Below are 15,711 nucleotides of genomic sequence, written 5' to 3'. Positions count from 1 at the left end.
AGAGTCTCCTGAACTATATATATATATATATATACACATGCATACAGTCATACTCCTCTCTTCCACTCCCCGCCCTGTTAGCATCCTTTCTTTTGTTTCAAACGCTGTTCATCATCATCATCATCATCATCATCACCCGCGGAAAAAGCAACGGGAACATCCTCCATTCAGACGCCACTCCCCCCCCCTCCCCTCCCCCGACCCTTCTCCCCATCACCATTTTCTGACATTTAACTTTTTCTTCTTTTTTTTATTCTCCCCATTTCTTGACTTTTTTTCATTTTTTTTTTTCATATACTTTTCACTTTGTTTGAACCTTCAGATACAATTCACGTGTGGAAACTCTCCCTCTCTCTCTCCCCTCTCTCTCTCCCTCTCTCTCTCTCTCTCTCTCTCTCTCTCTCTCTCTCTCTCTCTCTCTCTCTCTCTCTCTCTCTTCAGACGACAGCATCGAACATTTAACAAACATTCCCCACCGAGTCATCGCTCGCTCAAAATAACAAAAAAGATGAAACATTTCATCACGTTTAATAAAAACTGAATGGAAGAAAGCTGAAAATGAATCTTAAAGGCAGAATGAGTAGAATCACTAGAAATGTCTTTTCCGGGGATCTTGTGTTCGTTTCTGGGCGTCAACGGACAAAAAGCTTGTCCCCCAAAACGAGAGTGAATCCGGGGGGTTGACGAGCACCCGACCCCGAGTCGAGGACCAGCACATTACAGTATCTATCTACACACGGTAGGCACCGCTACGGGAGCAATTTTGGGGGTTAAGTGTCTCGCTCAAGGACACGTTGACACGAGACTAGAGGAGGAGGAGGAGGAGGAGGAGGAGCCGGGGGATCGAACCGCCGACCCTCTGATTGAAAGGTGGCCCTGCTCTCCGCTTAGCAGATTACAGATCCTACTCATTGTGCCTTTAACCAGAACTTAAGAACTACCTTCATACATTAAAATAATATTAAAGCTATGGTGAGCTTTTTATATCCGTTTATGGACTCTTCCAACTTACGAGAACACGGAGAATCTCACTCATGGCCTCAGTAAACCTTACCACAGATGTTTTATTGATTTATCATTTTCTAGTTTTAATTCATATATCTTTTAAAAAAGCGTTAATTATAGAGTCTGGTTGCTTTAAACAGCACTATTACCTCTGTAGGAAGAGTTTTTGTTCGATTGTGCGTCTTGTCGAGCTCTAATCTTCCTGTTTTTTGTTTTCTTCTTCTCCTCCCTGCTCTCATCTCTCTATTTTTTTCTTTTTACCCAGACGTCTTCTCGCCTGTCGGTCCGTCCATCCAGTTCGGAGACGCCCAGCGCCGCCGAGTTGGTGAGCGCCATCGAGGAGCTGGTGAAGAGCAAGATGGTAGGATGATAGAGAGGGGGGGGGGACACGAAGATTTATTCAACGGCGCTTATTCCAGCATTGGCAGCAACTGTCTACACTCCAAAAGCAACCCCATAAAATGAAGAGGGACTAATTAAAAAAAAAAGAGAGATTCTGATCATTTCGGGTTTCAGAGATGGAGAGAAAATATCGCTAATAGTTTACAGCTACGGTTAGCAGAAGGCTAAACCGTTAGCGACATTTTCTCTCCGACTCCGAAACATTTCGCAAATGTTGGAGCTCGCGGGTCGCCTGGTGGGAGGGGCATAGGAAAGAGGAGAGCTGCAGGATTAGAGCTGTATTTTCTAAAATTCTGGTGTGTGGTTTGTTTTTTTTTGGCCTCTCTGGGGTACCGCTAGAATTACAATATGCTAAAAAGGTTATTATTGAATTATTGCCCAAGTGTGGCAGAGAGACGGACCTGAAGCCGTCTATAGCAGTGAGCCCCCGTACTCTTCGGTATGTATTGAGGAAACCTGCCAGCATGTGGACCAGGGCACCGCCTGTGTTATGATGACGTTAACGTATATACGCGCGCTTCAGCTTCTCCTTCCGTTTTGTCTCTGGTCCAGGCTTTGGAGGACCGGCCCAGCTCTCTGTCGGTAGAGCAGGGAGACAGCAGCTCCCCCTCTTTCAACCCGTCTGACAACTCCCTCCTCTCCTCCTCCTCCCCCATCGAAGAGATGGACGAGCGGCGGACCAGCGTCCTCAAGAAAAGACAGTACGTTCACACGTCGTCCGTATCTCACACTCGCGAGGCGTTCGGCTCGTTTCTTTCTTTTGTAACTTGAAGTAGAAACGTGAGATTTTTCCTTTTTCGTCTTGCAGTTACATTCTGCTGGAGTTGGTGGAGACGGAGAGAGATTACGTCAGAGACCTCGGCCTGGTGGTGGAGGTGAGTCGGTGCCTCGTCGGCTGCTTTGTCGGTCTGAAAATATGGCGGTTTGGTGGTTTTCCTCTCAGTCGAGCAGAGTGGTTTCCCTGATGGCGGCACAGCTTATTTAAAAAAAAATGTCACTAAAAGCATTTGTAATTCATTTTGCTGTTGTCTCTGTGTGTCTCCACCATAAGGGCTACATGAGCCGGATGAAGGAGGAGGGTGTCCCTGATGATATGAAGGGAAAAGACAAAATCGTGTTTGGCAACATCCACCAGATCTACGACTGGCACAAGGAGTATGTGACACACACACACACACACACACACACACACACACATGGAGAATACAGAGCTTTCTCTGCTTACTCCCCTCTCTGCTGTCTCTGTCTTGTTTAGTTTCTATCTTGGGGAGTTGGAGAAATGTTTGGAGGACCCTGACAGACTCGGACCGCTCTTTCTCAAACAGGTTCGTCCTCGGTGGATTTCCAGCTCCTGCTTTATTCTGTGCGTGCGTTTTGATACATGCGATCGTGTTGTAATGTCGTCCTTCTTGTGTCCAGGAACGGAGACTAAACATGTACGTCGTGTACTGTCAAAACAAGCCCAAGTCGGAGCACATCGTCTCAGAGTACATCGACACCTACTTCGAGGTACGAGTCCCTTATTTTGAAGATTTTCTCGTTCGGATATCGCAAATGTGCGTCAAGCTGTCGGCCTCTGACCTCTGACCTCTGACCTCCTGTGACCCTCGACTCTGTAGGACTTGAAGCTGCGTTTGGGACACAGGCTGCAGATCACAGACCTGCTCATCAAGCCGGTCCAGAGGATCATGAAGTACCAGCTGCTGCTTAAGGTTGGTCCGTTACAATACAGCAGAGGGCGCCAGAGCTTTATCCGCCGCTTACGCTCTCCTCCATCTAGTCTCGTCTTCTTCAAAAACTTCAATTAAAGAAGAGAAAAACAAATTGTGACTCCCTAAGCGGTCATAAAGTCCCAATATGTGTCCATTCCTCTATCATTTATATTCCTTAAAAGTCCAAGAATCTAAACGCTTTTTCATTAAAAGGAATCAAAAGTTGTGAATATTGTCATGTCCATTGCTCACCGTCATCTAACAAACATAAATGATATTTCCTCTCATTCCAGCACTGTGTTATTATGGCAAAATAAAAGTGTTCCCCACCTTCCTCCTAATTTACATTTTTTTACAGTTTTTTTTTTTTCTTCTGTTTTAGGATTTCCTGAAACACTCTAAAAAGGCGGGGCTGGAGTCTATGGAGTTGGAGGTAAGACGATGAACTAGAGCTTCTTATTCGCTTAAAATCAAGCCGAACGTGTTCTGCATTGCCGTCATCCTGTGTTTGGTCCTTTTTGCGGCTCTCACAGAAAGCGGTGGAGGTCATGTGCATCGTGCCGAAAAGGTGCAACGATATGATGAACGTCGGAAGGCTTCAGGGATTCGATGTAAGAAAGCGCGTTGAACTATGAATGCATAGCAATGGTGCTCTACTCATCCACCACACGTTCCTCACAATGTAACATAAAACACTTCTTCTCTTCCAATACCCCATCTCTACGCTTCCGTCTCCCTCCTCCTCCCTCTCCAGGGGAAGATCGTGGCTCAGGGTCGCCTTTTGCTGCAGGACACGTTCATGGTGTCCGACCCGGAGGGCAGCCTGCTGGGCCGGATGAAGGAGAGGAGGGTCTTCCTCTTTGAGCAGGTGGTCATCTTCAGCGAGCTCCTCGACAAGAAGAAAGGTTTCTCCTTGCCGGGCTTCCTCTACAAGAACAGCATCAAGGTAACGGGGGACATCTAGGAGGGGCGAGGACGCTACTGCAGTGAAAGCCACTGGATTTAAGGACATTTAATCAGCGAATTGAGGAAAGGAAAATGCACCAAGTTAAAAACAATTATAAAGGCATTAATGTACTCGCTATCTCCCTCTCGCTCCAGGTGAACTGTTTGGGTATCGAGGAGAACATGGAAAGTGATCCCTGCAAGTTCATCCTCACTTGTCGGTCGACCAACGGCACCGTGGAGTCCTTCGTGCTCCACTCCTCCCACCCGGGGGTGCGTGAGGTCTGGACCCTTCAGATCAGCCAGATCCTCGAGAGCCAACGCAACTTCCTCAACGGTAGGCTGATTTAAAAACACACACACACACACACACACGTTTGATAGAAGGAACAGTTTGCGACACAGCCCGTGTTGTTTCCTTTTGTAATTCACCACAGCTCTGACCTCACCAATAGAGTATCAGAGGAACCACGTAGGGGCCAGCGGCGGGTCGTGTGTGCCCAGCACGGGAGCTCCGGGCGGAGGCGGCAGTGGGTCCGGTGTGGCCGCCGGGGTCGGAGGTGGAAGCTCCCAGGGCAGCGTCGTCCCTTTAGCGTCCCAGGGTGGCTCTCGTAAGCCATCCCGGATCCCCCAGCCCTCCCGCCTGCCCCAGCCTCTACGTCACCACCCTGGTGCTGACCCCGACGGCCCAAACAAGATGTCAGGTATGAAACGTGTCTTTATTTTGGGGAATTTTGTTTTCGTGTGGCAAAATGAAAGATTTGACTGAGGCGCGAGGTTTTGCTCACTTATGATCCAGGTCCGTCCCCTTGTCCTGTCCCCCCTACCCTCCTCCCTTCAGGGGGTAGCCCGCAGGGCAAGCGCCCCGTCCAGACCTCAGAGGACCAAGCACAGACCCCCTCTATCCCCCGCGCCACCGTCGGGCCCTTGCCCTCTACACCCACTTCCAAACCGCGGCCGGGAGCCGTGTCCCCTCTGGCCCCTCCCCTGGCCACTCCTGCCTTCGTCAAGGACGGCCTCCCCCCCTCCCCCTCCCAGCCCGGGCCAGAAGTCCGGATCTGGATTCTGGAGCTCCATGCCGGGCTCTCCAGCCAGCCGGCCTGGCTCGTTCACCTTCCCGGGGGAGCCGGGGGAGACTCCCGTCCGTCAGAACTCGAACCAGATCCAGACCGGCTCTGGATCTGGGAGCCAAACCCACAGACACTCCACGCACAGCAAGGAAGCCGACCGCATGAGTACGTGCTCATCGGCCAGCGAGCAGTCCATCCAGTCCACCCAGAGCAATGGGGTAAGACTACCACCTGCTGCCCAGTGCTGCGCCCACTAACACCCAGGCAGAGGGAGGCCTGGTCTCTCCTTGTCCTGTCTGTCTCCTGTCCTGCTGCAGCCAGCGCTACTAATCTGTCCCCCTACTACGCATCTCTGACAAACTTCACTTGCTCTTCAACGTCATCCTCTCTAGCTTCCTCTGAAGAAAGTCTCTAGCAAAAGTTTCCACCGTCGACACGTTTTCCTCTAGCGGATCGATCGGCTCTTCGGCGATCCCCTTTTTCTTAACTCTTAACAAAAGCTTGCACTAACACCTGACCTCCTCTATGGCCGTCCTTCACCTCCCGCTGTCTTCATGGTGTGTTTCTGAAATGTTCTTTTCCTGCAACTAACCCTCCGACGTGTTGTGGTCGGCCTACAAAAAACGTACTCGACGTCGCCCCTTCTCTTCTTTGCCTGGAGCTGCAGAGCAAAGACGAGCGAGAGGGAAGTCTTCCTCTTATTCCTGCCTTTCTTCTTCTTTTGTTTTTTCCCAGAAGAAGAAAGTAACGATTCACTCTAATCCTTTTCAGAAGACTTTTGTATCAAGTGGGAAGTAATCACACCTCTTTTTCCAGTGTTTGTCTTCTGCTTCTCTTTACAAAAAGAACAGATCTTTTTTCAGTCTGAATGAGTCAACCTGCTAAAACAAAAGCTGAATTCGCGATCCATGTGAGTTTGTGCTCACAGTTTCCCTCCCTGTTGGTGCAGAGTGAAAGCAGCAGCAGCAGTAGCGTATCCACCATGTTGGTGACCCAGGACTACATGGCCGTGAAGGAGGATGAGATCAGCGTCGGTCAGGGCGAGGTGGTCCAGATCTTGGCCAGCAACCAGCAAAACATGTTCCTGGTGTTCCGGGCGGCTACGGAGCAGGGCCCCGCCGCCGAGGGCTGGATCCCCGGATTCGTGCTGGGACACACCTCGGCCATCGTCTCCGATTGCCCCGAGGGATCCATGAAGTAAGAGGGAACTCCACTCTCTCTCTCTCTCTCTCTCTCTCTCTCTCTCTCTCTCTCTCTCTCTCTCTCTCTCTCTCTCTCTCTCTCTCTCTCCCCTGCTTGCTTGATTAAACTATTTTGATTCGACTCGGTCCATTTCCTGTCGTCCCAGTAGGAAGCCTTCGTCCTGGCACACGTCCCTGCGCATCCGCAAAAAATCTGAGAAGAAGGAGAAGGAGGCAAAGAAAGACACCAAGCTGGAAAACGGTTACAGGAAGTCCAGAGAAGGCCTGGCCAATAAAGTTTCTGTAAAGGTTAGTTCATCGGCTCATCTACTGGGAGTCGTGCTTCGTCTCCACGGTGCTTTTCTCACTCCTGCTTTGCTCTTGTCTTTTCAGCTTCTAAATCCAAACTACATCTACGATGGTAAGTGTCACTTTGTGGAATTCTGTCTATTTAAAGATTAACAAAACAAATTCCATATATCAAAAAGCACAGTTTAACCACTTAAAACCGGCTTTTGAAGATCATTTCAGCATTTTTTTTTTCTTCTCTCCTCCAGTTCCCCCGGAGTTCCTCGTACCCCTGAGTGACGTCACGTGCGACAACGGAGAGAGCGTCACCCTCAGGTGTAAGGTCTGCGGTCGACCCCGGGCCACCGTGACCTGGAAGGGACCCGACCAGAGCAACCTCGCCAACAATGGACACTTCAGCATCGCCTACAGGTCAGAGAGAAAACACGGTCGCCGTGCGAGAACGTTTTTTGGCTGTGTTTGTATTTAAGCGTGCGAGACGGAAAAACACAGCTGCAGAGAGACACCTGACGAGAGGGTGCGTTTGTTTTTAGAAGCAGGAAGAAGTGGAGTAAAGAGGCACCGGTCTTAGTCTTTTACATTATATGAGATCAACAGATTTACGTAGCTGTTTTAGAAGACTGATAAAGAACATGCACCTTGTATTTATATGCTGCCTCTTTACTTTTTTTCGCGCTGTAAAAACACACTTCCTGTACAGTAGTCTGGTCTCTCCCTCAGGTCGAAAGTCACGCTGGAGAACTTGCGTTTCGTTGACTGTTCTGTTGCATTTCTTTGCTTTTTGCAGCACGTTTTTTGTTGTTCTTGTTATCTATGAAGTTCCTCCTAACGGTAACGTTTTTTGCGCCGTCGTAGCCTTGTTTGCCGCTGTCAGCCGCCACATAATGTGAACAAATCAGCCCCTCGATAATGAAGGAGTTTAAACTGTTTTCAGTGATACCGGAGAAGCGACGCTGCGGATCATCGGCGTAGCGTCCGAAGACGATGGCGTTTACACCTGCGTTGCCGCGAACGAGCTGGGCAGCGTGACGTCATCGGCTAGCCTCCGAGTGTTGGGTAAGAACAAACTAAATGCACCCCCGAGCATCCCTCCGGCGACGCGCCTGTTGTGGACGCGCATTGATTGTCCGTGTTCTGTGTCTCAGCTGTGTCCACTGGTGGAATCAGAGTGAGCTGGAAGGACAACTTTGAGTCTCACTACACTGAGGTGGTTGAACTGGGCAGGTAATAGCTTCATATCGTTGCACATTCAGCGTTTCTGTTTTGACTTGTTAAATGTCTAAACTTCACCGCACTCTAGTCTAGTGCTGACCGCCGAATGTCCGTCCTCTTTCTTCTCGCCAGGGGTCGCTTCTCTGTCGTCAAGCGGTGTGACCAGCAGGGCACCAAGCGTCTGGTGGCGGTCAAACAGGTGAACAAGAAGCTGATGAGGAGGGACCGGGTGACTCAGGAGCTCAATCTGCTCCAGAGGCTCCAACACCCCCACATAGTCGGCCTGATCGACACGTATGAAACCCCCAGCAGCTACGCCCTCGTCCTGGAGATGTGAGTACAGATACAATAACAAAGACATTTATTTTATTTTTTTTGAGTTTTTGAACCTTTCGTCTGATGGTTTAACGCTTGTGTTTGTGACGCTTGTGTTTCAGGGCTGACCAGGGTCGCCTGCTGGACTACATTGTCAGCTGGGGGAATCTGACGGAGGAGAAAGTGGCCGACTACCTAAAGGACGTTTTAGAAGCTTTACATTATCTGCATAACTGCAGGATAGTGCATTTGGACGTAAAAGTAAGTCGTTTTACATGTAAGCAGCACAGATGTGAGATTGCTCTCACATCTGTGCTGCTAATATGAAGCTATTGCCAGCTGCTTCGCACAAAGACGCACATGATCCCCCAGAAAACCACAAATTGACGTTTTCAACAAGATAGAATTCGGTGTTAATTAGTCTTGTTAGCTTCGTTAGCTTCATATTCACCTTATGTACAATAGCAGCCGCTAGTCATAACACAGCTGAGTCCAATGACTTTAGTAATTATTACAAATCAAGACCAATGGTGACCATTGTGATCTCTTTTCCCCAGCCTGAGAACCTGCTGGTGGCCAACGACTCCAGCGGCCAGCCAACGGTGAAACTCACAGACTTTGGCGATGCCGTGCAGCTCAACAGCCTCCACTACGTTCACCCTCTGCTGGGCAGTCCGGAGTTTGCCTCACCAGAGTTGGTCCTCGGAGAGCCCGTGTCGCTGACCTCCGACCTGTGGAGCCTGGGCGTGGTCACCTACGTGCTGCTGAGCGGCGCCTCCCCCTTCCTCGACGAGAGCGCCGAGGAGACCTGCCTGAACATCTGCCGGCTGGACTTCAGCTTCCCCAGGGATTACTTCCAGGGCGTCAGCCAAGCGGCCCGCGATTTCATCTGCCTGCTCCTGAGGACCGACCCGGGCAAGAGGCCCCCGGCCGGGCTCTGCCTCCAGGAGCCGTGGCTGCAGGCCGCTGTGACCGACGGCCGGGCCAGAGCCGAGGGCTGCCTGGACACCTCCCGCCTCATCTCCTTCATAGACAGGAGGAAACATCAGACTGACGCTCGGGCCATCGGAGGAGTCAGGAGCTTCATCCAAAGTCGCCTTCAGCCCCAAGTTTAAAGGAACGGACGCACAAGTCCAATCCCTGCTATGGCGTTGGGGCCGCGGGTTCCTCTGGAGTTGAGCACCTTGATGGTCTAGATGTAAAAAGAAGGAGAAATACCGAATGCTGATCTTATCCTCTTTCACAGAATGTTGATTAAAGTCCTGTAGTCCTTTCACCAATTAAACCGAGAACCATTGAGGTCTTAAGCCAATCAGAGCCCTAGAGAACAGAGTTCTCACCAATCACGTTCAATTCATGGATGCCCTTGTCTACTGCTGCTTGCTGGTTTCAACTCAAAAAACAAAAATTTTGTAGTTAAAAAAACAAAAAAAACAAAAAAACAAAAAAAACATTATGAAGTAATTTATTTTCCTTTGCGAGAGTTAAAGCTGATCAGAAGAGCCAATCGATGGAGCCTCGACGCCACCGCACAGACGCAGAGCCGGCGACGGACGTTTGTGTGTTTTTGCTCTTTTACACTAAAACTTGTCACTCAAAGACTTCTGAGCAGCAGCGCGCCCCCCCCTCCCCCCCCCCCTTTTTCTTACAGAAATAATGTATACAAAGGAAAAGTGCTGTCGACATTTCCGAGAAAAGAATAATAATAATTATAGAAAATGCTCATCAGTTTGAAAGTTGCTTCTTTTGGACCCTGTAGACACCCCCCGGGAGACGGGTGACTTTATTGAGACATTTGTACGTCCGATCAGAGCTTTTTGATGGCTGCGCTTATATAATGTACCTAATCTAAGATACCGTGATGACCAATGTCGCGAATTAACAATGCTGCACTGTCCAATCTGAGAGAGAGAAAAAAAAAACATCGAGACGTCATCGTTTGCTTTTCCTAGAACAAACTTGTGTTGCGCAGATATGAGATGTTTAAGCCTTACCTTGTATATATATATAGACTTCGGCCTTCTTCCCCCCCCCCCCCCCCCCCCCCCCCACATTCACAGCGGACTCTCTGCCTTTTGGACGGCAGGACGCGAGGCCGTCGGGCGGTCGACGGCGATTTTTCGCCGATCGGGACGGGAGCGAATGTGGAGGTAGACGAGGACAAAATTACTGTAAATGCACTCATTGTATGTTTTATGTTTGATTATCATGTGCAATGTTGCGGCTTTAACATTTTATGCAACTATTTATGAAGACATCTGTTGTATCTGTAATAAATCTAGAGAAAAGCATGTACTTGGTACTGCAAGCACTGCTGGTAGTTTGTGTTTATTTTGATCTCTCGAGTGTTACGACTTCCAAGGGCCAGGACGACCTACAATCATTTACGGTTTAATCCCAAATTATTTAACACGTTTTTTGTACTGTTTGCCTCTGTAGTATTGGTACACCAAAGTTGCTCTAGCTTTATAGTACTTAATAAAAACAATGTTCCACGTTGTTTAGTCTCTGACCATGTGGAACGGTTGTTTACTGTAGTTAAACACAGTTAGTTCTTTTAGTCTCGAGGGGATTAAAGAACGAGAGTTCTACTCGACAGAGAATGGAGCGCTGCCGTTTTATTTCAAGAGTTCAATGTTCTAACTGTATGTACTTGTTGCCAAAATATTTCTTTCAGAAATCCTGTTATTTAAAAAAGAAAATCTACCCGAAAACGGCGACAATGGTTTTTGATTTGTTTTTTCTCTCCATGGTAATTAAAACGAGATGTAGCATTGGTCTAACCACTTCGATTTGGGGTTAGGATGTGTCGCGTTTAAACCTAGTCTACCAGGAACAGAGACCAGGTCCTCTGTTCCCTTTATATTTATTTTAAAGGTGCGCAGGCCATTCAACACTTGGACTGGATACCTCAGTTTAGGTTGTTTTGTTTTTTCATTGTCTTGTCTTTTTTTTGTCTTTGTTTGTGTCCAGTTTCATTTGTTTCATAAATGACATGTTTTTATGTTGTTGTTTTTTTTATCTTTGCATGTATATTTCTTTGTACAGATCATATTCATTTTTTTCTTGTAAATATTCTCATTTTACCATCAGTTATTTGAAAATTAAACATAATGAACACGTATACCCTGTTTGACATTTTATTTAAGTATGGCATGTTTGATTTTGTTTTATTATTTGAACAACTACATTTAATTCAAACTAAAATGGTATTTTAAGCATTCATTTGTTTTTTGAATTTTGCATCTTCGTTTTAGTTCTACTGAGATTAAAAGGCAGCCTGACGTCAGATGCTCAAACGTGTTTGATAAATAACTCTTACATTTGTATTTAAAGAATTGAGACCACATCTTTCATTATACAATCGCTCTACAATAGACATGTTCTGGTAGTATTATATATCGATATATCTCTTCATAGGTTACTCTGCATTTGACATATAAATGAATTGGGAGTACATTGAAGAGTACTTTAAACGTGGCTTTAGATGAAATACTTCACGTGGATTGTACTAATCAAATGCACCCTTGAGAGGATTTTAGGAAGCAGCTCTGAGTAGAAAGAATGAAACTGATGGCTGAGGAGACGACCTTCATCAAGCAGCAACTGAAAACATCTGGTCAGTGTCATGGTTACAGATGGATGCACCAAAAGTCACTTCATGAAAAAGTCATAGTATACTATGTTGAAAAATGATAGTATAGTATTTCATAAAAAAAAGTATAGTATGGTATAGAAAGTCATAGTTTATAATAGCCTAATGACTTTCTTGACTTTTTACAACATACTATACTATGACTTTCTTCAACATACTATAATATGAATTTTTTCAACATACCATATTATGACTTTTTTAACATACTATAATATGACTTTTTTCGACATATTATAATATGACTTTTTTCAACATGCTATAATATGACTTTTTTGACATAATATATTATTACTTTTTTAACATGCTATATTATGACTTTTTTCAACATACTATACTATGACTTTCTTCAACATGCTATAATGTGACTTTTCGACATGCTATATGATGACTTTTTACAACATACTATATATAACATGACTTTTTTCAACATACTATAATATGAATTTTTTCAACATACTATACGATGACTTTCTTCAACATACTATAATATGACTTTTTTTTTATATACTATACTATGACTTTTTTTCGACATACTATACTAAGACTTTTTTAACATACTATAATATGACTTTTTCTACATGCTATAATATGACTTTTTAACATACTATACTATGACTTTTTTAACATACTATAATATGACTTTCTACAGGCTATAATATGACTTTTTTTTAACATACTATATTATGACTTAACATACTGTAATATGACTTTTTTAACATACTATACTATGACTTTCTTCAACATACTATAATATGACTTTTTCTACAGGCTATAATATGACTTTTTTTTAACATACTATATTATGACTTTTAACATACTGTAATATGACTTTTTTAACATACTATACTATGACTTTCTTCAACATACTATAATATGACTTTTTCTACAGGCTATAATATGACTTTTTTTAACATACTATATTATGACTTTTTAACATACTATAATATGACTTTTTTAACATACTATACTATGACTTTCTTCAACATACTATAATATGACTTTTTTCAACATACTATATTAGGACTTTCTTCAACATACTATAATATGACTTTTCAACAAGCTATAATATGACTTTTTTCGAGATACTATATTATTACTTTTTTCAACATACAATACTATGACTTTTTCAACATACTATAATATTACTTTTTTCAACATGCTATAATATGAATTTTTTCAACATACTATACGATGACTTTCTTCAACATACTATAATATGACTTTTTTCAACATACTATAATATGACTTTTTTTTTAAATACTATACTATGACTTTTTTTCGACATACTATACTAAGACTTTTTTTAACATACTATAATATGACTTTTTTAACATACTATACTATGATTTTTTTAACATACTATACTATGACTTTTTTAACATACTATACTATGATTTTTTTAACATACTATACTATGACTTTTTTAACATACTATAATATGACTTTTTTAACATACTATACTATGATTTTTTTAACATACTATATTAGGACATTTTTTTGACATACTATAATATGACTTTTTTTAACATACTATACTATGACCTTTTTAACATACTATAATATGACTTTTTTTCTACATGTTATAATATGACTTTTTTTAACATACTATACTATGACTTTCTTCAACATACTATAATATGACTTTCTTCAACCAACTATATTATGACTTTTTCTGCATGCTATAATATGATTTTTTTCAACTTTCTATACTATGACTTTCTTCAACATACTTTACTATGACTTTCTTCAACATACTATAATATGACTTTTTTAACATACTATATTATGACTTTTTTAACATACTATATTAGGACTTTTTTTCGACATACTATAATATGACTTTTTTTAACATACTATACTATGATTTTTTTAACATACTATATTAGGACTTTTTTTCGACATACTATAATATGACTTTTTTTAACATACTATACTATGACTTTTTTAACATACTATAATATGACTTTTTTTCAACATACTATATGACTTTTTTCAACATACTATACTATGTCTTTCTTCAACATACTATAATATGACTTTTTTAACATACTATACTATGACTTTTTTACGACTTACTATAATATGACTTTTTTTAACATACTATATTATGACTTTTTTACGACTTACTATAATATGACTTTTTTAACATACTATACTATGACTTTCTTCAACATACTATAATAGGACTTTTAGACATGCTATATTATGACTTTTTTCAACTTTCTATACTATGACTTTCTTCAACATACTTTACTATGACTTTCTTCCACATACTATAATATGACTTTTTTTGACATACTATAATATGATTTTTTTCAACATGCTATATGACTTTTTTCAACATACTATACTATGACTTTCTTCAACATACTATAATATGACTTTTTTAACATACTATACTATGACTTTTTTTCGACATACTATAATATGACTTTTTTTTAACATAATATACTATGACTTTTTAACACACTATACTATGACTTTTTTAACATACTATAATATTACTTTTTTACGACTTACTACAATATGACTTTTTTTAACATACTATACTATGATTTTTTTAACATACTATATTAGGACTTTTTTTCAACATACTATAATATGACTTTTTTTAACATACTATACTATGACCTTTTTAACATACTATAATATGACTTTTTTCTACATGTTATAATATTACTTTTTTTAACATACTATACTATGACTTTCTTCAACATACTATAATATGACTTTCTTCAACCAACTATATTATGACTTTTTCTACATGTTATAATATTACTTTTTTTAACATACTATACTATGACTTTCTTCAACATACTATAATATGACTTTTTCTACAGGCTATAATATGACTTTTTTTAACATACTATATTATGACTTTCTTCAACATGCTATAATGTGACTTTTTTCGACATGCTATAAGATGACTTTTTACAACATACTATAACATGACTTTTTTCAACATGCTATAATATAAAAACATTTCAACATACTATACTATGACTTTTTTCAACATGCTATAATATGAATTTTTTCAACACACTATACTATGACTTTCTTCAACATACTATAATATGAATTTTTTCAACATACTATATTATGACTTTTTTAACATACTATACTATGACTTTTTTAACATACTATACTATGACTTTTTTTCGACATACTATACTAAGACTTTTTTTAACATACTATAATATGACTTTTTCTACATGCTATAATATTACTTTTTTCGACACACTATAATATGACTTTTTAACATACTATACTATGACTTTTTTTAACATACTATAATATGACTTTTTCTACAGGCTATAATATAACTTTTTTTAACATACTATAATATGACTTTTTTCAACATGCTATAATATGAATTTTTTCAACATACTATATTATGACTTTCTTCAACATACTATAATATGACTTTTTTAACATACTATACTATGACTTTTTTAACATACTATAATATGACTTTTTTTCTACAGGCTGTAATATGACTTTTTTAACATACTATAATATGACTTTTTTTTTACATGCTATATTATGACTTTTTTACGACTTACTATAATATGACTTTTTTTAACATACTGTATTATGACTTTTTTACGACTTACTATAATATGACTTTTTTTAACATACTATACTATGACTTTTTTAACATACTATAATATGACTTTTTTTCAACATACTATATGACTTTTTTCAACATACTATACTATGTCTTTCTTCAACATACTATAATATGACTTTTTTAACATACTATACTATGACTTTTTTACGACTTACTATAATATGACTTTTTTTAACATACTATATTATGACTTTTTTACGACTTACTATAATATGACTTTTTTAACATACTATACTATGACTTTCTTCAACATACTATAATAGGACTTTTAGAC

General features: G+C 41.4%; 1 protein-coding gene across 1 annotated transcript; it reads left to right on the top strand.

Annotated features, from left to right (window-relative positions):
* Positions 1-1,270: 1,270 nt before the first annotated feature.
* Positions 1,271-11,275, top strand: LOC137887040 (triple functional domain protein-like; the record flags this gene model as incomplete). The annotated part of the gene is given in 23 exon segments (XM_068729812.1): positions 1,271-1,366; positions 1,960-2,108; positions 2,216-2,282; positions 2,459-2,562; positions 2,663-2,732; positions 2,827-2,916; positions 3,027-3,119; positions 3,502-3,552; positions 3,653-3,730; positions 3,874-4,065; positions 4,221-4,401; positions 4,502-4,768; positions 4,864-5,084; positions 5,086-5,352; positions 6,084-6,331; positions 6,486-6,624; positions 6,709-6,736; positions 6,873-7,035; positions 7,559-7,680; positions 7,770-7,848; positions 7,969-8,169; positions 8,274-8,412; positions 8,709-11,275. Coding segments are annotated over 23 exon segments (3,603 nt in total), but the record flags the coding sequence as incomplete, so codon positions are not given.
* Between the last annotated feature and the right edge of the window lie 4,436 nt (positions 11,276-15,711).

Source organism: Cebidichthys violaceus, unplaced genomic scaffold (genome assembly GCF_023349555.1).
Source record: "Cebidichthys violaceus isolate CVI_PGR_0920_01 unplaced genomic scaffold, fCebVio1.0.p SCAF_473, whole genome shotgun sequence".
Classification (NCBI taxonomy): Eukaryota; Metazoa; Chordata; class Actinopteri; order Perciformes; family Stichaeidae; genus Cebidichthys; species Cebidichthys violaceus.
The sequence above is the reverse complement of the archived record's forward strand: the minus strand, read 5'-3'. Positions and strand labels throughout refer to the sequence as shown.